Source organism: Diplotaxodon limnothrissa, linkage group LG2, assembly GCF_057381915.1.
Source record: "Diplotaxodon limnothrissa isolate DT_005_m linkage group LG2, D_limnothrissa_male_GT1.1, whole genome shotgun sequence".
Classification (NCBI taxonomy): domain Eukaryota; kingdom Metazoa; phylum Chordata; class Actinopteri; order Cichliformes; family Cichlidae; genus Diplotaxodon; species Diplotaxodon limnothrissa.
The window spans coordinates 32,737,620-32,762,154 of NC_140597.1; the positions used below are offsets into that span (position 1 = coordinate 32,737,620).

At 39.1% G+C, this 24,535-nt stretch overlaps 1 protein-coding gene across 2 annotated transcripts in view; it reads right to left on the minus strand.

The window, feature by feature from the left end:
* The window catches only part of trpc7b (transient receptor potential cation channel, subfamily C, member 7b), a 62,035-nt gene extending 38,053 nt beyond the window's left edge, over positions 1-23,982 (minus strand). For both annotated transcript variants that reach the window (XM_085371323.1, XM_085371314.1), the window contains exons 1-4: positions 23,495-23,982; positions 18,561-19,323; positions 11,066-11,248; positions 4,688-4,852 (exon numbers count right to left, since the gene is read on the minus strand). In XM_085371323.1, the coding sequence (XP_085227449.1) occupies positions 4,688-4,852; positions 11,066-11,248; positions 18,561-19,323; positions 23,495-23,982 (1,599 nt within the window). The remainder of the gene's footprint in view (positions 1-4,687; positions 4,853-11,065; positions 11,249-18,560; positions 19,324-23,494) is intronic.
* Between the last annotated feature and the right edge of the window lie 553 nt (positions 23,983-24,535).

Consider the following 24,535-nt stretch of genomic DNA (forward strand, 5'->3'; position numbering starts at 1 on the left):
CATAGTTTCAGAATCATAAGCTTTCCTTACACGTACTCTTACCTTTTCACTATAAATCTGCAAAGTTAGTGATACAAATGAATCCTTGACTAACATGTGAAACTTGGTTCATTTTGATTTGATTTGATTTGATTTTATTGATTAGCATTCAAATTCAAATCTCAGTGAAAACAGTGTAAAAAAACAAACAAACAAACAGTGAAAACAGAACAAAAATCTACCATAAAGAAAGAAAGCATGAGACAAGGCTAATCAAAAGGTATTGGCTGAAGCATTTGCTTATTACGCCAACCCTTTTCACAAAATATCTTTTTGTATGCAGCTCCTGTACACAGGGCTTGAAGAAAATAATAAAACAAAGCAAAAACCAAACAAACAAACAAACAAACAAAAAAAAAACAAAGAAAAAAAAAACTTTCCACCTTAGATAAGTAACTACATCAAAGCAAAAGAATCAAGAGGTTGTTTTTTTTTTTTTTTTCTTTCTCCTTTTTGCTCTTTTCATTCTTGATTTATATATTTTTCTAATACTCTATTTTTAAACATATTTTTAAACAAGGAAAATGAACTACACCTTTTTAAATCACTGTCATAACTATTCCACAGGTTAACTCCTCTAACAGAAACACATCTCTGCTTTATATTTGTCCTTATCTTGTTTTTTTTAAAGAAATCTGTTCCCCTTAAGTCATATTGACTCTCTCTGACTTTGAACAGCTTCTGAGTACTGGGGCAAAGCAAGTTATTTTGTGCTTTATACATTATCTGTGCCATTTTATATTCAACTAAATCATAAAATTTCAGGGTATTCAGATTAATAAACAAAATGTTAGTTGGTTCTATATAGTTTGATTGGTTTATAATTCTTATAGCTCTTTTTTGTAACTTGAAAATAGGAAGAGTGTTCGTTTTATATGCATTACCCCATATCTCCAGACAGTAAGTCATATATGGAAGCAACAGAGTACAATAAAGTGTGTATAATGTTTTTTTGTTCAGGACATGCTTTGTTTTATAGAGAATAGCAATGGTTTTTGACATTTTTGTTTTCACGTGGTTTATATGAGACTTCCAACTCAGCTTATCATCAATTATCACTCCAAGAAATTTATTTTCGTACACTCTTTCAATTTCAATTCCATTAACCCTTATTTTAGATACATTTTTCATTGGTCTAGTGCCAAAAATAATCAATTTTGTTTTCTTTATATTTAATGATAACTTATTTACATCATCATCAAGTCTCCAAGGCAATTTTCCTCTTCATCACTTGTTCTCTTTTTCTGACTTTTTTATCTATTTTCAGTTACTCGCGGAAGGCTGAAAAATTTCACGTCACTCACCATATTTTAACCTCTTCAATCAATAAGAAGCATTCTATCTCTGATCGCACATCTGCTTTTCATCACTTCTGAAGCATATCGCTGCTATTTTTCACCCAAAGAGGATTCTCAAAGCAATTACAGTATCCATGTTTTTTCTGCCTGCTCTCAATGACTTACTACTTCTGTTACAGGAACAAAAACACTGTCTTTATCGCCCCAGGCTGATATGAAATGTAATATGATGTGGGATTTTAATAATTGTGTGTTGTAGTGTTGTAAAATGGGGCATATATATGGGCTGTAAAAAACAAGCAATTGATAAGATGAGATGAGAAGAACTAGATGATTAGCTGCAGGTGCAGGAGGCTACACTAAACACAATCAACCAGAACACATCAAAGCTTTCTCTCTGCGTTTGTCTGTCGAACTGTATTTTTGTTCTGATTTACACTGTCTTTATCTATTTCATTATCAAATCCATTCTACTTTTTGTTTCTGATGAGCTGCGGTCACATGGTCACAAAGCATGCATAAACATCTGTTTTGTCTCTTGGCTATTTTTTTTGATTAGGCTGCTTTTATTATTCTACCCTCTGTAGTTTTGCTTTATCAACATCACACATGTCCCTGGTCTGTTAAAACAACATGCACATTAAAAAAATTAAATAAACGTGACACAGCAACAGACACAGTAACAGCACAACTATAAGCTGTACGTCCCATATTTGCTTCTCTGCCCTGCTTCTTTTTCTCAGCTGTCTCTCACATGACACGAAACGTCAGGCAGTCACATGCAGTGTCATGATTTGATTGATTCATAATTAGATGTAATCATACATCCACACATATGCACACATGTGAATACGCACACAGAAACACACACATTAACATAACACAAGTGTTTTTTGCGACAAGTGCTTCATGATTGGTGGATAACCTGTCACGGCGAGTGAGATGAGCCGTGTGGAAATAATAAAGGAGGATCCAATTGCAGGAAGTAGCGAAGGTGTGAAGGTGGTTTATTGAACACGAAATATAAATAGACAAACGGCAACCGGAGAATGAACTAAACTCTACTGGGAACAACTAACTACTGAACATGAACCAGAACACGAACTACAAGAGAATAAGAAAACAATCCATAATGCAAAAAACACACCTAACATGACAACTCAAAATACTGGGTCAAACTGACCCAGAACCGTGACATAACCTCTAAGTTTTATGGTTCTCCAGCTTCTCATGCACGGCTAACATCCGGTGCTCTCGCTCTCTAGTCTACAAAATGACTAATTCATCAGTCACGCCTACCATGAACTGCTCAAAGGTCCTCAAATCTGAGTGTAGACACACACACACACACACACGCACGCACGCACGCACGCACGCACGCACGCACGCACGCACGCACACACACACACACACACACACCACTTGGTGATGATGAGGTGCAGGATTATTCAGGTTGATGAGAAGATTTGCATAACCGCTTACTCAGCTCCTGTGTCTGAGTGTGGCCGATGTCATATTGTGTCACTTTAGAAAATACAATCTGCTTGATGAGAATGAAGAAAATGTCAGAAAATGTCCCACATGCCCTATAATCAAACAGTTACTATATTGTGTTCTGAAACTGTAAATCTGTAAGTTTTGACATTTCATTTGGCCATATCTTTAGAGTCTAGTGCATATATATTCCTGTAAATACCCTAACTGTCATGGTCCTGGGTCGGTGACCCAGCGCTTTTAGTTATCATTTTCTAGTTTATGATGATGATGATTATTATTGTTTGAGTTCTGTGTGTCATATTTGGTCTGCCTTTGAGTCTGTCTCTGTCTATGGTGTCACCCCATCTGTTTGTGAATCTGTCTGGTTAGTTCAATGTCTTGTCTGGTTCCATGTATCTGAGTTTCCTGTTTTATTGTGAAGGTCCGCGTCGTATGTGAGTGTGATCAGTTTACGTTTCCCCTGTCCCGTCAGCCCAGATTCCTCCCAGCTGTGTTGCCCTCCTGTCTCTCATCCCCTGATTACTGGTGTGTGTATTTAAGCCCTGTGTGTTCTCCTGCCTGTTGCCGGTTTGTCTGTGTTCCTCCGTGTCAGTCTGTTACCCTGTGTTCCACGGAGTCCTGGTCCTCGTCTCTCTGCTATTCATCATCCGTTGTCATATGCTCCCAGGTCTGTTATTTTAGTTCTCCCAGTTTAGGTGTCTTTAGTTGTTTGTTATGCCCCACTGTTTGTTTGCCACTACACCTCTGTAAATAAAACCACCGGTATCTCATCCACTGCCTGCATCTTGGGTCCTCCTTCTATATCCACACGGCTCGCCTCGGCAGCCGTGACACTAACAAGGTTATAAGGTTTGTGTCATTTATAGTAGAACCATATTTAGTATTTTAGGGAAAAAGTGGATTATTGTCTGTAGCAAAAATGTCTGTAAAAAGGGTACAACTGCAGAGATGAGGTGGAATCAAGATGACTACAGCTTAAGAAATTGGAAAAACCTATATTAAGTGCTTATTGTTTATTTGTGATAATTCTGTATAACCTAGGATTGTATTTTTATATTCAGGATAATTGTATAGAATACAGGTTGTTAGTTAATAATTAGGGAATATAAAAAAAAATCTGTCTGTAATGTTATACACAATTTAAGAAAACCTTTTTTATACTGCATGAGCTTATAACATGCTTGGGGTCCTAGCTTCATGGGTAGTAACAATTGCATCTCTAAGATCAGTGGTGATGTCTTTACCCCTTGGCACTGTGTAAACACAACAATGCTCAAGATGAAACAAACTTCCAAAATTTCCTTGATTTTAAGACTTGCTGGGCACAGTTTTTGTTTCAGCTATGTCTCTTTGGTTATGTGTCTTGTTTCCTGTCTAGTCTGTCACGTGTTTTGTGTCACACTTCAAGTTCTGCTCAGTCTGAGAGTAGATGATGATGAAGCTAAGATTAGAATAATAAAAGCTGAGCCTAAATGTTGAGCTGAGAAGCGAGTCTGAGATGTCCTGAAATGAACTAATCCTAAGTTAATATTAAGGCCTTTGCTGTCGTTCCAACCTCAGGGCAAACTTTAGATTCTCCCCAACTTGTGGTAAGGTCATATGAGCAACAAAGAACAACATTGGGAATTGTGTTTCCTGATGGGTAATGAGCCTATAAGCTGCATGATGAGACTTCAAGTGCAATTTGAAATACTATAGTTGGCTGCAAATAATAGGTGGAACAAGAATAGAAAATAATATTTTACTGAGAAGCAATAGTGCATAGATACAGCAATAATTTCCCTAAACTATATGTGTGTGTATTTTAACTGTAGTTTGCAATTGTGTTTGCGCATGTAGCTATCTGTCCATACCTTGCTACATGGCATTATCCAGTAGGCAATAGCCAGGAATGGGAGGCCTACAGTTACTCCCAGGACTGTCCAGCACTTCACACCAATGGACTGTTGCCTCAGGCCAGGCAGATTCTCATACCAGATAGTCAGCAGTTGCTGCTGGCAGTTCGGATGAGCAACGAACTGAAACAGAAGAAAATAAACAAGAAACTTAAATCAGTGGAGAACGAAGGAAGATGAGACAGTTTGGGTACAGGGCAAGGATGGTTAAAGGATGAGAAAGACAAACAGGAAAGGGAGAGTGGTGCTAAAAGCAAACAGCTAGTGATGCCAGGATTTTCAAGGAACAACTCACACTAGCTTCATATGACAAGAAGCTGCTTACATAGTCAGGCCGAATAGAAGTTTTACATTAAGGCAGGTCGTCTTTAATTTAAACCAGAAACAAACCTTGAATATTTTTCTCCAACTTTAGACATGAATCTACTGGGATGGACCCCTTGTAATCTCAGTAGCTCTAGTTATCTAGTTATAAGTCCCACTCATGAAAATCCTCTCATCCAAAATGTGCATCTGCAATAACAAAGGTATACAGCTGAAGGACATAGTTTCAGCCAAGGCCTGACTCACCACGCCTGGGACAGGCTGTATGATGTTGAAAGTCGTTAAACATTCAATGACTGCAGGATACATCAATGATGTGATGTATGTAGTTTATAACATGTGGGTTTTGTTTTGTTTGTTTTATTAGCACACAAAGAAGATGACTATAACTAAAAACGATATTTCAAATATTAAAAATATGCTACCCAGGCACACACAAGTGGCCAACACTGATCCTTTGGTTAAAGTGGAAAACCCAAATTTAGATGCATTGGGAAAAAGGGATGTCTAAGAATGAACAAAGTGTTCGTAAATATCTAAAAAAGTAGCCGGTTAAAGTCCCAGGAAAGCAGCAGCAAAGCATTCCTGTGTGAATGTCTTTCAAGCTTTTAATAAATTTCCTCTGCCAGTGTGGGTTCTTGGTATGTTACATCTTTAATGGATGGAATAAAAAAAATGGTTTCAAGCAATGGGTCTTGAAAATAAAGAAAGTAGGAACATTGTAAGACATGAAATGTTTTTTTGCCTCAATATCATGAATTGATGGCAATTATGTGTCTTTCAAAGATTTTTTAATCCTTATTATCTTAGTGAAAGAAAGGATATAATGATAAATAGAAAGTTGAGTGAGAGTCAAAAGAAGTCGCTGTAGCCCACGTGTTTTGTGCGCTTAACGTTCAGTCACTAAGTCAAAAATCTTTATGTATAGATTTTTACAACATGTAAGCTAATATAAACCCCAAAAACCCAAACTGAAAACGTCATTTGAACCAGCACTTTTGACACATGCATTTGTATACACCATTTACAATCTACCACAGCTGGGCTAATTGCTGTGTAACACATATATCTGACATTTAAAACCATAAAACAAGGCAATTAAAGTCCAAAGTCCAAATATTACCTTTGACACAAGATTTACTCTAGTCTCTGAAAGACCACCTGTAGAAAGTGTATCTCAGTACACTGGACACAAATTACTTACAGGGTTTGTGTTATATTACAGAATGGACATCAGCGAGATCAGGCCCAACATTTCGATTATTCGTATACTTTGTCTTTAAAGTGACAAATGCTGAAAATCCAGTGGTAGTAAAAGGTAATAGAGACATTAATACCTTGACGACAGATCAGTATGTTTTAAGTTACAAATATCAATTTCAAAGCAGAACCACAAAAACAATTCCACCTGGCTGTCCTGCTGCATACAATGGAAACTTGCCCATTACGGTGGGCAAATTGATTCTGTATGAAGCTGGATTGCACACTGAGCACAGAGAAGTCCTCCTGGAGTTGGCCCCTCAGGGTTTGCAGGTTTCTCAGATGACATCTGTCAGGGAATTCAGGATTTAACCCTCCTCTTTACTGAGAAATTCACACCTATTTTCAAAGAACTCAGAGCTGCTCTGAAGTCTCCCACTGTCTCTTCCATAGTGTGGCTTCCGTCTTACTGTCGACATAAAATACAGTCACTGCTTTTCCTTGGAAGAACAGTTTGAGTTCCTTACATAGTTGAAAATGTCACCAAATATGTCAACTTAAAAAGCAACTTAAAGCCAGAGTATTGATCTAACAGTCCACAATAAATGTCCTGACTTCTTCGCCTGGTTTAAAACATCAATAGAGCACCTTAAAATATGAAAACCGTCAGATTTCAGTATGCAGTGTGAAGGGTGGTCATTGTCTATCTCACGTGGATAATATGTTAAACAGCCATGACTACTGTGGATGACAAAAACGTATTCTTCTCAAGCTTCATCTAAAATTCTCCTTGACATCTTTGTGGTCAGTGTCTCTCTGTGGACACAGGTGTGGAAAGCAGAGCCATGTTTTTGACCTTTTCACAACTCCAGTGAATTATCCAATCCCAAATTATCCAAAAGAAATTGTGTTATTAAGAATAGCTTGAAGGTCCAAGATTCAAGTTTATTATGATGCGCTTTCAAATAGTTCAGTGCTTATTTAATGTCCACACAGAATCTGATGGAACTGTATCAGCAAAATTGCTCTAGTCAAGCAATACACATTTCATTCTCCCACCATTCCAGCTTTTGTGCTTTCATGGTTTTTAAGCCTTTCATTTGTTATTAAAGTTCTAGAATTGATCTAAATGCAGGTCAAAATGGATGCAGACAAAGTTTAATTTAACAAGAAGGTATATCACAGGATATAACATGAACTGACAGGTAAATTTAAAAAATGCAAAACAAGACAGCAAAGAAATAGCAACAGGTGGTGGTTAGCACATTGAATTAACAAAGATAGATGGAATGTCGGGACTATACTTGCACAGGGGGAGATGGAAATATTTAAGCCTGGATAGCCAATGAGAAGGTGGGAAAGACAAAGAAGTAAAGAAAGCATAGTAAAGAGACAGGTTACCAAATTAAAGAGGACACAATAAATATCAAATGTCTCAAATCCAAAAAGTGTTTTAGAGAAGGCTAAATGCTGGTGGTATTGGGGAGAACTTTCTTCAAGTTTCCCATTATGTTAAGCAAAAACGTCTGGGTTATAACCCACAGGGAAACATAAACAACAGCAAACAGGAAAATCCCCTCAGCAGGTGCAGTGGTCTGCACTTCCTTTATGGGGAATTACAGTTTTTAATTATGAAAAGTATGCATACTATACATGATACTTCAATACAACTAAATTAACAAATGCCAAGAGGGTAAAATTGACATGATTAAATATTACATATTTGCGAAAGGGCATCTGGTGCTAATTTACTTTTCCAAGTATCTCAAGTAGCTTAGTGTCCATTCTGAATATCTATTTCTAGTACTTGAGTATTGTGTATTCATAAAAATCTGAATATATTACTACCTAAACGAAGTCAAGTGGCAACCTTTAATACATTTGTGTTTATGGTTTCCACTTGAATTCATTTAAAAAGAAAAATGGCAACAAGCAGGATGGAAAATCAATTTAATATACAAAGTGCAAAATAAATAAGGCAATAAGAAGTGGTGCATTTTCACATTAATTACAGAGTTTATTCTAAGTAAGGCAGTGATAAATGAAAGCCAGCAAAGGTCTTACAACGCAGGAGAAGATGGATGTTTTTCTTCCAGCTGGAGGAAGGATGTGGACAACCAAGCAATCAATGTTCAGTCAGCAGTCAGCTAGTGGAACAATCAAACGTTGTGTTTGTGTGTTTTGTATTCACGTCTAAGATTTCAGCAACACCTCACTTCTGGTCATGTGTGCTCTCCCTCGATTTCTGTTCACTTTATTGGGTTCACCCAGTCAATCAATGCCTATCCATCACTTCACCAGTGACCCTTGATCATCACGTTTGAGGAACATTTATCTGAGCTGACAATTGACATTTTCTGCTTCCTCCACCGATTGAAACAAACACATACAATTTGCATATGGCTGAAAAGCCTCAAACAGTAATACATACACCACCACCCATTCAGTTACTATAACTTACCACTGATCAGTCCATCAAACCAATAACCCCTGACATGAAAGCCTCCTGTGTCCATCTACATGCTCTACATGCAGTCACGCTCCACCTGGTTTCCATGGCAATCACACCCTCCCTCTCCTCTTGCCTGGTGTAATTAGCTGCCTGGTATTGGTCATGCTCTCTTGTACAGGATACAAAAAAGCAACCTGTTTAATGCCCAAAACACACGTGTGTGCGCGCGCGCGCACACACACACACACACACACACACACACACACACACACACACACACATATACACATGTATACAAATACACCTGTGCACATGCACAACTACACCAGGGAATTACCTGATTAAAGAAAACATGAGGCACATTAGGATCAGACAGGAACACGTGTGAGTGAGAGAGAATGGCAGGGCCAAATGGGGAAAAGGGATTTGGTTTGACATTTTCCTGAGCACCTCTGCACAGCAGGGATTAACTTTTACACACCGGTCAGTGAGTTGTTTACAAAAGGGTCCTGTGAGTCCACATTCAAAACAACACTCAAGCATACTGTACTGGAAATATACTGCACAAACAGATCAGAGAAACTAGCTTAGTTAGAAATAAGTCGGGTTACATGTTAAACTGCAATAAATAATGTATTTCTATCCATGCCATGGGAATTAAAGGTAGTGTGTTGCATTGGGTTGAATCATATCTGTCTAATAGACTCCACTTTGTTCATGTAAATAAGGAGTCTTCTTTACACAACTACACACACTAACGTTTATTATGGATTTCCAAACTGTTCCTTGCTAGGACTAATTCTGTTTACATTGCTCATATTTCCTTTAGGCAGTATCATTAGAAGGCATAGTATACATTTTTATGCTATGCAGATGATACCCAGCTATTTCTATATATGATGCCACACACCAGTTAGCTAGCAATGTCTTAAAGACATGAAAACCTCGATGACCTCTGAAGTTTCTGCTTCTAAATTCAGATAAAACTGAGGTTATTGTACTTGGCCCTAAAAATCTTAGAAACGTGATGTATAACCAGATACTCTGGATACAATTACCTTGGCATTAAGTAACAGAAAGAGGAATCTTGAAACCAATATTTTCACCAGGATTTGTTCTTAAATGTCCATAATAAACAAATATGCAGGACTTTCTTGCATTTTTACAAATATTTCTAAAATTGGAAACATCCTGTCTTAGAGTGGTACTGAAAAGCTAGTTCATGCATTATTATTTCTGGACTATTCTAATTCATTATTATCGGCTGTTCTAAAACCTCTCTGAATTTCAATTTATCCAAATTGCTGCTGTGAGAGTACTGACAGGAACTAGAAAGAGAAAGCAGATTTCTCCCATATTGGCTTCTATTCACTGGCTCCCTGTTAAAGCCAGAATCGAATTTATAGTCCTGGACCTCACATACAAGGTCTTAAATGTTCAGGCCCCTCATAATACAATATCACGCTAACAGTGCACTTTGCTCTAAGACTGCTGGCTTACTTGTAGTTCCTAGTGCTTGCTCAAAAAGGGGTTGTCTGACTATTTCTTTGATCCGTAACTTAAAATATAAAGCGCTTTGAGGCGACTGTTGTTGTGATTTGGAACTATATAAATAAAATTTGATTTAGCCAAACTGACAAATCTGCACTTATATTAATGTGTCCATGTTAACACAACAACTAAAAAGTATGTGGCGAGTCTCATTCCACTTTTTTTTTTTTACTTCTGGGCAGTGCTGATAATACTCGAATTCCTATGTGTGTGTAATAACCTTAATGGAAATGTACAGGTCCAAAAGGTCAAAGTTACAAAGCAGTCAAAGTTATTATACAACAAAACTGTCTTCTTCCAAACAACAAATGGACCTTAAAGTTGAAATGACGAGAGGATTATTGGTCATGTTTTCTTGCGTGGTCCCATGTGTTTTGGGGGTTGGGTATGGATTTTTGGAACTGTAAAGACCCAAAAAATGAGCTCCAATGATATCTCAGATGTACTGCCCTTTCGAAAAGGTTAAAGAAAAAGAAGTTGACATAGTACATGAACACCAGTATTAGGTATCAAAGTCAAACACACTGTGTGACAAGCCTCTTCACCTTTAGAGACCTATAAAGCTGCTGAGACAAACAATTACCGTTTTTTCTTGTAGTCTTTTGTATTATGTTGGCATTTTGTTTAGTTATTACTTACAGAAAATGTTTTCACAGTTCCTGCAAAAATAATTTAATCCCACAAAAAAGGCATTACATACTGCATTGCTAATTCTTTGAATAATTTTACACTAATTTTTAATGTTGAAAATTAATGCAATTTGTAAAATTCGTTACATTTTTTAACGAGCTAATCTGTTTTTGTCTTACCTTCTTGACTTCATACTTGATAGCCAGTTTGACACGGCTGAGGCAGGGACGGTTGTAGGGACTCGGCGGGCACTGATCCACGTCGCCATTCAAAATCGCCTCAACTTCCTCTGTGTCCCGACAAAGGTCCAACACACCCACCACAAAGTCTTTACACTGCATGGACAGCTTACGGTAGTCATTCTGCATGAGAGTGGATGATGTGAATGTATTTCAGAAGGGAGGAAAGAAGGAAAATGTTTTATTTTAATTTTCACATAGGTGTTAAATGGTAAATGGCCTGTATTTGTATAGCGCTTTGCTAGTCCCTAAGGACCCCAAAGCACTTTACACAACCAGTCATCCACCCATTCACACACATATTCACACACTAGTGATGGCAAGCTATATTGTAGCCACAGCCACCCTGGGGCGCACTGACAGAGGCGAGGCTGCCGGACACTGGCGCCACCGGGCCCTCTGACCAGGTGTTACAAATAGATGCAGAAAATGTACAATTCTTCACAGCCTGAGAATCATCCCTGTCCCTACATAATAATCACCTGCCTCTTTTTGTGTTTTCTCAGGTAGTTAGAAATCTTTTACAATGTTTAACCGTGGCTTGTTAGCATTGTATCTTTTGGCTTGAACTGGCGTTTCCTACCTTTTCACACAGATGGAAAAATCTTCAGTTTGAGCGGTTATCGAGCGAAGATTCTGTGGGACTTTCAGATACAGATGGACAAAATGGTGGTCCTAACCAACCGGACAAACAGAAGAAAACGGCTGTAGCGATCGATGTAGCAGTTCCGAATGACAGCAACATCAGGAAGAAGGAACACGAGACGCTCGAGAAATATGAAGGGTTCAGAGAAGAGCTCCAGAACATGTGGAGGGTGAAGGTAACAGTGGTCCCAGTGGTAATCGGAGCACTAGCTGCAGAGACTCCAAAGCTAGGCGAGTGGCTTCAGCAGATCCCAGGAACAACATCAAAGATCCTCTATCCAGCAGAGCACAGTCCTGGGAACAGCTAAGATACTGCGCAGGACCCTCAAGCTCCCAGGCCTCTGGTAGAGGACCTGAGGCTGAAGAATAGACCGCCCAACAGGGGCGAGAGGGGATTTTTATATTATATATATATATATATATATATATATATATATATATATATATATATATATATAAAAACACCCAGCACGCCCCTGCGGGCGGTTTATCCTTCAAGCTCGGGTCCTCTACCAGAGGCCTGGGAGCTTGAGGGTCCTGCGCAGTATCTTAGCTGTTCCCAGGACTGCGCTCTTCTGGACAGAGATCTCCGATGTTATTCCCGGGATCTGCTGGAGCCACTCGCCTAGCTTGGGAGTCACCGCACCTAGTGCTCCGATTACCACGGGGACCACCGTTACCTTCACCCTCCACATCCTCTCGAGCTCTTCTCTGAGCCCTTGGTATTTCTCCTCAGTACTACATGGAAGTATAGTTGAACAGCCATATATATATATATATATATATATATATATATATATATATATATATATATATATATATATATATATAAATGGTCCTCAAACAACTGAATGAAGGCATCTCGATGTTTTCTTTTGCAGTATCATTTTTTGAAATGCTCAGTCAGTACCTTCCCACGCATCTGATTTTACTTGTACACAATTCTGCCAAAAAACAACAGAATTCTTCTAAATAAATCCACAACATTTCAATTTTATTTCAGATAAGACTAAAAACTTAAAAACAGAACAGAAGAAGAGCATAAATGAGGATAAAGTAGGCCAATCCACTCCTTTAATCTGTTCTTTCAGTGACCATACTGTGCTGCCCCAGCTGGGAAGCAACAACAGATTGCTCTAAATATGGCACAATGATAGAAAAGTTATTACTGTACTTTCTTACATAGCAGTTGTGGATGAATGTCTTTTTTCAGTGTTTTCAAAAGTCACTTCAAAAATTATGAACTCAGCTCAGATAAAGCTGAAATGTTCATGAATTTCCTAAAGCTGCTAAACCCTAATAACTGTGTAATTACACTAAATGAATACTCTGAAGTAGCTAGTTTTATTTTTCTTAACTTTCAGTTGCAGTTTATTACAAACTGAAACAATTTATTAAAAGCTTCGTTAAAATGAGCACAATTGATTCGTTCAATAAAAGTTCAAGTTTCAATCTCTTACCCCGTGGCTCTCACTGTGCTCTCTTAGCTTTCTTTCTATCAACCACTTTTGCTTGATTCTGTTTAGCAACAGATGGTTGAACCGGAAGCAGTCAGTAGATTTGGCAGATTTAGAGTCCCTGAGGAATGATTATCATTATGCATTCACCGCCATGTTTGTGCTCTGCTCAAGCAAACTATTACACCGTGTTGAGGCAAAAGCTTTTACATTGTTCTTTTCAGTAAAATAATTAGCATTAAACACAGTAGGAAATTATCATCTCCCCTTTCTCAACTTTCTTTCAGTGCATCTTTTTAAGCAGGTAGCATAAAGTACTTATGTGCATGTCTGTGCCTTATATTAATATACATACTTATCAAGAACATCATTTATATTCCTCCACAGTTTGGTCTTTTTAGCACAACCTGGACAGTGTCAGTCTTGAATACAAAACTGTGACCTTCCTTCCGTAGAATCCGTGTGTTCACATTCTTAAACCCCATTCAGCTACAAAATATCAATACATTTTCAAATTTGGTCCATGTTGCTTACATTTATTATTTAAAAAAATAAAAGAAGCCAACCCTTTGGCAACAAGCAATAAAAGCATTTTTTTTCCTCTTTCAGGCTGCTAGATGAAAGAAATCAATTATTATCTCAAACCTATTCAAAGATAGGACTTCAGGCTATAAGAAGTAAAAAAAAAATATTTTCTTAAACAGTGGTATTTTCATTGCTAAACAGACATCAAAAATGCACACACAAAGATAGTACGCATGCATGAAAATCCAATCATGTTGTGTGGGTTTTTACCTTGACAACTGAGACTGAGGACAGTGTTGTGAGATTGAAATTGGAGACAGAGTGGTGTGAAACCGAGTGAGAATGGTTACAGATGAGTGAACTGAGGGGTACGCGAAAAGAGAGAGAGAGAGAGAGAGAGAGAGAGTGTCAAATGTGACACAATCAGAGAGAGAGAGAGAGAGGGGACAGGGGAGGTAATGTAATGTAAGATGGAGGCACTCTCCTTTTTGTTGTCTTTTGTCTCAGCTTTGCTCAATATTTCATTATTTAAAAAAAACATGCAAAATTATATTTCAAATAAAAGTTAATTGACACTTTCCACTCTCTGATTGTATCCTCTCTTACTGCTCACTTACTTTCTAAAAGGTATTTGGAGCTTTTCTATGTGTGTCTACAGAGGCTCAGATGACAAACTGATGGGTTTCTTGTGGAGTAAGGTTCAGTTCTGATGGATCCTTAGCAGTCCCCACATAACAATTCAATATGCGGCGAATTTAACACTATTGCTCCTGCAAGGAGACATGTTGTGCATCTTCTCCAGTGGATGAGAAGTTTTAACCTAACTCACACTGAACATCCAGTTTGATTTAAACAAATGAACTTGTGTCTTACATTACATTCAAAATGTATGTGTACAGTCAGGGAGCTAGCTAGTAGATAACATCAATATGTCAACAAAGCAAAAAGCTTTTATTTGAATCTGTCAAACAGTTCAATTTCAGCTTGTCACTTATGTAGTGGGCGAAATGAATGATAATGACAATATACAAATATACAGCACTGACAGTTGATGTAAAGCCAGGCAATTGTTATTCTTTAGGAGAAGTGATACCTGAACCTAACACCTAATGCAGGGAGAGGGGGGGGGGCACTCGACTTCAGTTTTATCTTTAAGTCAGTTTGTGATGGTGTCCGAATGTATTTTATTCTCTTATGTGAGCGGGGGGGGGGGGAACGACAGCCACTGAAAATGCTGTTAATAATAGCTTCTGAATATTGTTTAAGTAAAACAAGTGCAAAGAAAACAGACACACAGAGAAAACCAACAATAAGGAAAATGGGGTCTGATGATTTGAATAATGTGAATTTAGAGGCTTCTTGAATAAATAGGCTGCTGATTGGCAGCTTATTTCTCAGTCTTGGACAAACACGTACCTTCAATTATGCTTCTCTGAAAATACACATGAATAAATCCACAAACGCTTAGAAATATGTTAGAGATTCCCATATGTCATAGAGGCTCACAAAAGCACTAACATGGTCATTGCCTTAATCTCAAAAACACATTATGTATACTTGTACAGCACTTCAAGCAGGTTGATTAGATTATTCAGCTCCTTTCAGGATACTAGCTTTAGAAGTGAGATGAAAGAAATATAAACTTATGGCATAAATTCTAAATTAATTCACCAAGGAAATGGTGAGGACTGGGCATATTAACTGAGATTTGTATGAATAGATAAATATACCTCTGAAGTCATAAAATTGCACCTAATAGCATACAAAAGTTCATATGTAACATTTTGTGTTAGCAACAAAATGCTCTAACTTTTCCCGCCCACATTTGAACGTTCCATAAAAACACACAGCTTACTTACTTACTTGATATTTTAAATTAATGAGAAGATGATGCGATAAGGGACAAGAAAACAAATAAAGAGAAAAAAGACAGAGGGGTGATAATGAGATGGTAATGAGACAGATGAGCTCCAACACAACTGTGGTCCCTCAGGTGAGCCCTTCTCATTAACTTGTCTGGAGAAAGAACAGACTGACAAGCAGAAAGGCTGAATATCAGACACAAATGGGGGGTAGAAAGCGGAAGGACCAGAGAAACAATGACAGTTATTAACAAGAGTGTTGAGGGTAAGAGAATGAAGCACTACATGGGTGCACAAAGGCATGCCATTTTCTGGTTCACCAGATGCTTCAGTACCATCTAATGGTAATCACACCAGTGCACATTTTACATGCAGTTATTCATAGTACTGCTAGGATTTCTTTAAGATGTACCCATAGGCCATTACTAATAGCTTGCACAAGCCACTCGTGCAGTCAGTCTCTGAAGAAAGACAGTCGACTGACACTTGCATACCCTCTAGCTCCTTTGCACAGGTCTGAGCAAGCTTAGACAAGACAGATCCAATATCGCAGCGAAAACTGTTCTCACAGCTTTTCTTTGAAGACAGTTTTTCACTTATAAGTGAATCTCACTTGACAAAACAAGGAAATCGTTAGAAATTTAAAAAAAAAAGATCAAGTATAAATGTATACATATAATGTACGAGTCTAATGGATGAGTGTCTCTGGTTTTTCAGTGAATGCCTTACCCATTATATCCAACGCTAACTGATTTGGGACTCGTACACGAGCTGGCACAGTAGGGGGAAATAAGCTCTCTCTACCTCAAGCTGCTACCCAAAGCATGCCCACCTGACCACACAGTGTAAAGTGAGCACAAACCAATGATCCTGCCTTGACAGAGATGCCAGCAAACAAACTCAGGTTTGATTTTTTTGTTTAAAAAAGAATGAAAAAAAATTCAAATCATTTTCGTACAAGCTACAGAAAACAAGGGAATATCAGTTAGGCACACTGTCTGAAGTTCTCCTTTCTTACATTTAACCCAGAAGATAATAGTCCTCTTTAGATATGTTATCACTTGTGGAAATACTCTTTTTGATTTAGATGAGAGAGCTGCCAGTGCAGTGTACACAGGAGGAGCATGAGCTGCTCTATTCTGAATTTGGACTTTGATCTCGGGATTTAAAGGGTGTTTATTGTCCAGTCCAACTGCGTCAGACATTGATGTTTCCACATGCATCTCCATCATGTAATGTTTAGAAAGGTTCAGGGTTGGAGTGCATTAATGATATGGGCTTTACATTTTTAAGAAACAATATTAAATATTACACAAAATAATCCATTTAGAGGCCACTCACCTCTAACCCTGATCCTAACGTCCAATCTTTAAACCTCAAATATCCCTTCGGAGATATGATATTTACTTCCAAGCTTTTGAAATTAAAATTATTCCTCACCAAGACAGTGACACAAATACTAACGTACATTCACGTCAGTATTTTTACATCAGTTTCATTATCATGGAAGCAAGGTGTGTTTTGGTGACTGCAGCATAGAAAGGAATTTTTCTCTCACAATGCAAAATGCTCCATTTTAAACTCTTTTCCCCCCCCCAACAACTTGAGGGCACATTGAATTACTAACAGGTAGTTCAAAAGGGTAATAAAAATCTACAGTGCCCTAGGAAATACATTCAAGATGTGATCACTGGTAGGAATGCGGGGAAGAGTCAGATGCATATATTTTCTTAAAGCAGCATATTCCTGATCTATATAGCTTTAAAAAAATAGACCAATAAAAATACCTTAGTCAATCACAATACCAGGCTCAAGAAAAGATAGATCCCTGAAAATAATGTTCAATGTGCTGTTTTTACTTAAGCATCTGCACTGATGCAGCTGCATTCAACAAGAAGCTTCCCCTTGGAGCAAAACTAAAAAAAACAATTCAGGACAGGGTTTATAAATTTTATTATAAAGAGCTTACAAACTTTCAGTGGAACAAAAATATAGGTATATTTTCTAAACTATTTAAAACTGTCAACTTATCTCACACTTGATTTAGAGTTGATAAATGCTACTGAATCGACTTGTGGAGGGCATATTCAAGGTGATTAAAGAGCTAATGGATGCTTAAACAAACCTGAGCTGTGAAATAACTGCTGTGTTCTGTGATAAAACGGATACATGAATAGGTTAATGTTGACATTTCTAGCTCATCTTTAAACACTGGCAGTTAATGAGTTGAAAATATCTCAAATACTTATCTAATATTTAAAGTATGCTAAAGCTTGCAAAACCCAGTTTCATGACTAGATGGTGGCCACTCTCCCTTGGCCCCACAAAGCAGTTAAGGTTTACACCACCATCTACTTTAGTTTTAGAGTTTTGGTGCAGTGCGTCTGACTCTTGCTTTTGTAGTTGCACTTTAGGAGAAACACTGGATTACATTCTTTCCCTTTAATTCCTTATATGGCTTGACAGCTGCAGATGGCAGGACAATCCCTTGATACCAAGAGAAAGACAGAGTGAGAGAGGAATATTACTGGGGCTAGTGCCAACTGCTCAAACTGATATGGCATGGAATCACCATGGTGCTCCACTGCACTAATGTCAGTTTTTGGATTCTGGAGGGGAGCAGTCGCTCATTTCAAAAGAGCCCTTTGAGATCCCTTGTGATTCTGTGTCACTTTTCTTCTCTGGCCTGAGGATCACTGAACAAATCCTGGCTCACACATCTGTTCATCCTCCTCAGCCCTTTCCTGCCACCCACTTACATGCTTTTTAGCATTTTTCAAATTTAAGCAGCGGGTAGAATAAGGTTCATAGCTGGCGGTTGAACTTATAGACACTAGTGTACATTTGTAGTATGACATCTGTATCTCTACAAAACAAATCTTTATTTTTAAACTAGTAAAGTATGAAGAAAGAGAAGAATGAAGAAAAGCCAATAGGACACCTCACCTTAAATTCTGTCTCAATGTTGGCCAGTCTTGCCAGTTCATTGCTGAGCTCGAGGGCGGTGAGCACAGGGTCTTCACTGCTGAGCGACAGGTAAGCTGCACTGGCCAGGGCCTTATATGCATTCATCCTGGAGCGTGAGTGGCTGAAGGAGTCTTTCTTCTGTTTCTCCACACATTCTGAACATTTACAGAAATAGTCATGGGGCCTTTCAATGCGAGCCCCCTTCGTCAGCAGGATGTGGACAATTTCGTATTCCTGGCAGTGAGCAGCCAGGACGATGGGTGTGATGTCATGCGAGAAGCGCGTTCCGTCTTCGTCGTAGGCGTAAAAGTCATCATCACGCATCTCTTGCTCCAAAGTGCTCAAAGCCAGCCGCAGACCTCCACCAAAAGCAGGATGGGCGAGAATGGCTTCAACGATTCTAACATAACCTTTTGAGATGGCCAAAAGGAGGCCATCACCAATCCTAGCCAAACCATCTTTCTTTAGCAGCAGCTCAGTAACTTCTAGGTGCTCGTTACCCACTGCGAGCTGCAAAGCATTCTGGCCCATGTAGTCCACACAATTAAAGTTAAGGGTTTTGGACTCTTCCAGCATCTTGCGGACCACAGGAATGTTTCCGTATTCAGCAGCATCCAGAAAACGCTCCTCCTCTGCAGTGAGGGCCGAGCCACGCTCATTGAACATATAGGCTGGGCCCCGCACTGCCTGGCGACGCCCCTTCTCCCTCAACGTTGTGTGGCGGCGATGCATGGCTTCCACCCTGGAGACAGTAAAGACAGTTAAACACACTACATCATTAAAAACCACAATGATTATTGAGATGGCAATGGAGGTAGAACACAACAAAGGAATTCAAGACTCAGAGAAAGAAGCAACAAAGTGATGAAGAGTAAGTGACTGAAAATTAGAGAGGAAGAAAGCAAATGTTGAAGGCAAGCAGAAAGACTGCTAAAATCTGTTTGCCTATGATGTATCATACCAAGTCCTCCATGGACAGTTGTCAAATCTCTTTGTTGGGCAGGTCAACAGCTGTGATTGCCAAAGCAGAGATGAAGCTGTCAGCTTAACTAGCTTTAGAATGACAAACTTATACTGTGTCATCCAAAGTGACCATTTGAACACTGGTGAATAAGAGTTAGTCACTTGGAAATTTGCATGGATATGGATTTAAAAATGCACATCCTGCTCTTTACAGTGTCTGTTTCTACCTTTGTCCAACCATCCGAAGTAACACAGTGCCAGTAGATTGAAGAGAACTGCTTTTAATCATGTCCATTAGTGCAAAACAGTTTTCATCAGGACTATTGTGCTCCAACTACTTTGTTACAAATTGTCCAAATCAGCACTATTGTACTCCACCCACTGCAATTAAATTCGCCGTAGCATCTGTGTCTGCTGTATGATTGGACAGTCGGTGAAACCCAGATAATGAAAAAACCTTGAAACTCCCCAGAGAGAGAGAGAGATAGCAGAGGTGAGGTACCGTTTTTAAAGCCATAATTGGGTAGTATTATCCATGTACAAGACTGTTAAAGGATTTTCAATATAATGCTGCTATTATGAGTTAAATGGCTGTAAATGATACAGTGACCTTATAAATGACTAGGGGTCCAGATTCATATTAGACCTGCCAGCAAAATGAAAAAAAGTAATAAAAATACCATGTGAGGTTATTTTGAATTTGAGTTATTTGTAATTGTGTGCGTGCGTGCGTGCGTGTGCATGGACAGAATGCAGGACATTGAATTGAAGGAAATGGTGAAAATGGAAACTTGTTCAAGGTAGAAATATTCCCCAGGGGTGTCAAAGGATGTGGAACTGAGAAGATGAAGAGAGCTCACCAGGACAAATCTTGTGTGTACATGTGAGTGTGTGTATGGGTTTGGGAGGGAGGGAGGGGGAGAGAGAGAGAGTCAAATGTGACACAATCAGTTGTGCATGTCCTTGACTGCCAATCAGTGGGAGTAAGCAACCCCCACCCCCCATACAGAAACATGAACAATTACACATTAGGGCACCAGAATATGAACAAAACCTAAATTAACAATAGAATGTAATGTAAGGTGACACTATACAGTGGCTCTAAAGAAAGTACTATCTATTAACTCCTGCACAAAAGCATCTTTTCCTATTGGTCATTGTGTGTTTTGTTGAGTCAGTCCTTTACGCTCTAAGTTGTGTCTAATGTCTTCTCCACCTTTACACACACACACACATACAGAGGGGGATATTCTTACAGAGATATTTGTAAACATTGGGAGGATTTCTCATAAATGAAGAAAGAGGCTGGCTGCCAGCCCATTTAGATAACCTTGTAGTCAGGTAATGAATCGCCATTATCTGTCCCTTTCTAGCTCCCTCTCCATCCATCTTTGGCTGTTTGTGATTCGGCTCTGAAATAAAATTTACCGTCATCATTTTAATGTGGAACGAGAGTCACGCAGACAAGAAGAGCCAGACACAATTGAGATAAACAGGCAGAGAGAAGCCATGTCTACATGTAGGTACAGAACAAGAAGAGAAATTATCAAAGCATGGCATGTGTACATATGTGTTTTGGCTTATATATCTAGGGTCTGAGACTAAATTCCTATGTCATAGAGTGGTAATTCTAAAGAAAGACAAAAAAGACTTATTGCATTTAACAAAAGAAGAAGAAGGGAAGAAAAACTGCTTTTTAAAACAACCAACATCTGACTACAATTGTCCTCTTGGAGAGTACAATATTTATCCAAGAGCTTTGGTTATCAATCTATGACTTACTTTATACTGGAGTACTTTAATGTTGTTTCAAACTATTTTATTAAATCTACCCACCTCAGTTTCATACTAAGTATACACTCTGCATTTTGTAAAGTGGACATGGCTTCAAAATCATGAAGCTTAGATTCAGTGGTGATGGCACCTATTTTATTTTCATTTAATGTGATCAGACTATTCACTATAGTAATGTAAGTACTGTTTTTTTTAAATCCTGAAACTGCAGCTATTACTGAGTCTGCCCAATTTGCTGGTGGATCCCAGTATGAGCCTCCTGCAGATCACTGAGAGCGGCTGTCCAATCACACAGCTCCCTCTTGTACTAGCAACAAAACTGACAGAAAAAGAGAAAAAAGCAATCTTGCACCATTGCCGCAAGTATCTCTAACACAGCAGTGGTGCTTGTTCAAAAGAATGTCTCAAACTACAGTTCTTTTGAGATCTCAGACACTTAATTGGCTTGAGTCTAGCTCACTGAATTGTAAAAGTTCAACCTCAGTCGTAGTTTGGGTGATGCACAGGTGGACAGACCAGGGTTTTTTTAAAGAAAAACATCATATGTGGCTAAAAAATGTATATTATACAAGCATTATTGGAAAACTAAGCCAGGAAGCCAAGCTCAATGAATAGCTACAACATAAATTAAAAAAATAAAAATAAAAATAAAATACATGGTTGGACTATATCTCTACAAAACAAATGTAAATGCTACTTTCTGGAGTAAATATGCTAAACCACTCACAGTCAAACGTAAGGCGTTTTTACGCTTTTTACTCACAAAGCAGCAAAAAAATGTGTTGGAAATGTACAATGAAGCCTTAACACAGAATGAAAATACAATAAGATAACTGTCACTATGAGCTTTTCAGCCAGGTAAACTGCATGAACAGTTTTTTACGTGTCCTCTTTTCACACTTGAACTTTCCAGGGTTGAGGCACTAAGTCATTTATAATCTGTGCAGGCAATCAATTAGGTTAGGTCATTTACCGGTGAACTAGCAAGAAGGAAGGAAAGAAAAGATTAATCAGGTTTGAAATCAAATTTTATAGAAATGACTAATGAGTTAGTGTTTTATCAGTGGGCAAACACACACATACACACAAACACACAAACACACATGCACATCTGAGAAAAGTTACACTCTTGGCTCTCTGTCTCTGCTTTTGTCAACCACACACAGAGTTCAAACAGTAAATTGCCATTTTTTTTAAGATCAAAGTCGAGTTACTCAACATAATTTAATGGTAATGACACACAAAACCTGAGCACACATGTGTCCAACATTTCACCTAGTCAGCCATCAGAGAGAGCTTCTTCCATGTTAGGCCTGTTAAGCTGAACACTGGTATCAAAAAGCCAGACCAGGGAAGATCAAAGTCCAAACTCTGAGGCCTGTTATTCTCAATATCTGATAGTCATAGCTAAGCTGGCAGTGTAACATTAATATCCATTAAGTATTGTCATTTATGTCCCACTTTTTTCCTCTGGACATTTTCTAAATTGATGCAGTGGGCTGCATACACCAAAACTGTGTTCCTTTGTTTGAAACAATTCAATACATATGTAGTTATACAGGAAACAGCTAAACATAATTCTGTACACTGTATAGCGGAAATCCATCTCTGCAACCTGCTCCAGCTCTGTGTCACATGCCTTAATCTGCCCCTGTTTCCTATTTAACGATCTCTGAACACAAGGAGGTAGTAAGGGCTTCACTTCCTCACATATGCATTTTGCACATACAAGACTTCACAGCTTAATGGAGGTTGAGATGGAAGAGAAAGTGGCAGCTTTAGAAATTCCACTTACTGACTTACAGTGAACTAATATTTCAGATAACAGCACATCTTAGCATGTGATGTTAAAAGCACAGTAAGTTCAGATATGTCACCAATAACATTACTCAAAGCATTTATTTGAAAAGTCTGCTAATGTGCTGTCTATGCAGTGTCGGTCTGTGCCTCACAAGCTAGGTGCACCTGGTTTAGTGTCAATCCTGCCTGCCTCCACGCTTTTCAAAACTGACCTCTACTTGTTGACATTCCAGGTGGATTAAGGTTTGTGGTTATAGTTTAGAAATAAGTCCACGGACTCTGCACAAGGCCAGTGATCACAGGGCACGCGAATTAATTTTCTGGCTTAATTATATAAGGTGAGGGGGAGGACTCACGTTTGCCGGGTTTCGGAGTTGAACTCGGTGTCTATGTGCTCAACAGTGTAGTGGTTCCCATAGTCCGAGAGCTCCGGAGCCCGGTGCAGTCTCTGTCCGCGGTGCTGAAAGCGCTCAGCGTTGGCCGCTCCACGTCCCCTCCACTTGGGAAACGGGTCATCGTACTGGTCGTAGACCGCATCTATGTGTATACCCGGCCGCGAGAGAAACGGCGAGCCGGTGTCCCCGGTGCGCTGGGGGAACTTTGGCGGCGTAAAGTGTGTGGAACCCCCGGTTTCCTGGTACTCTGGAGACGGGTGAAGACACTCCGGAGAGGCGAGGTAAGGTGGGTCGGTGTCCCCAAGCAGCGGAGAGGCGGAGGAGAACAGGTCTAGGGGCCGCGGAGAGGAGGGAGATCCTCGGGGAAGTCTGAGAGAGAGAGGCGAGGAGGGAGACTCGGAAAGGTGCCCCCTCTCGCCGCTGTCGCTTTCCTCGCCCTCGTCACACATTGGGAGAGTTCCCGTCCACCATATACTTTAAAATATTTAAGCTATGTGACAGACATTTAACAGTATTTGTCAAAGTTGCCACCGCACAAGTTTCTTCTGAGCAGCGCCGTGGCGACGAGCCAAGCCTCCACCTTTGCCTCTGAGTGCGCGCGCTAATTAGAAGGCAGCGAGTGCGCGCGCAGGGAAAAGCCAACCCTTTACAAAATGGGAGGAAAAGAAGAAGAGGCAACACCATAAAGTAGCTTAACTTACACATAACACCGGCCAAAACAGACGATTACACCTCAGGATTGCATTTGCTAATTAGCAAGTACAAATAAGCTGTAACTTTGCTTTTTAAATTTGTTTATTAAAATAAAAATTAAAAAAAATCTCATTTTAGGAGTAGACGGGCGAAAGAGAGGGGGGGGGGGGGGGGGGGGGGGAAGCTTGTTTAGGATGTGAAGGGATTAATGAGAATGCCCACCTGTTATTGACCAATTACTGGCACTGGCATAATCTCATCTTGTTATTGCTTTAGAGAACAAACAAGCGAGTCTTAGCTTACAAGTAA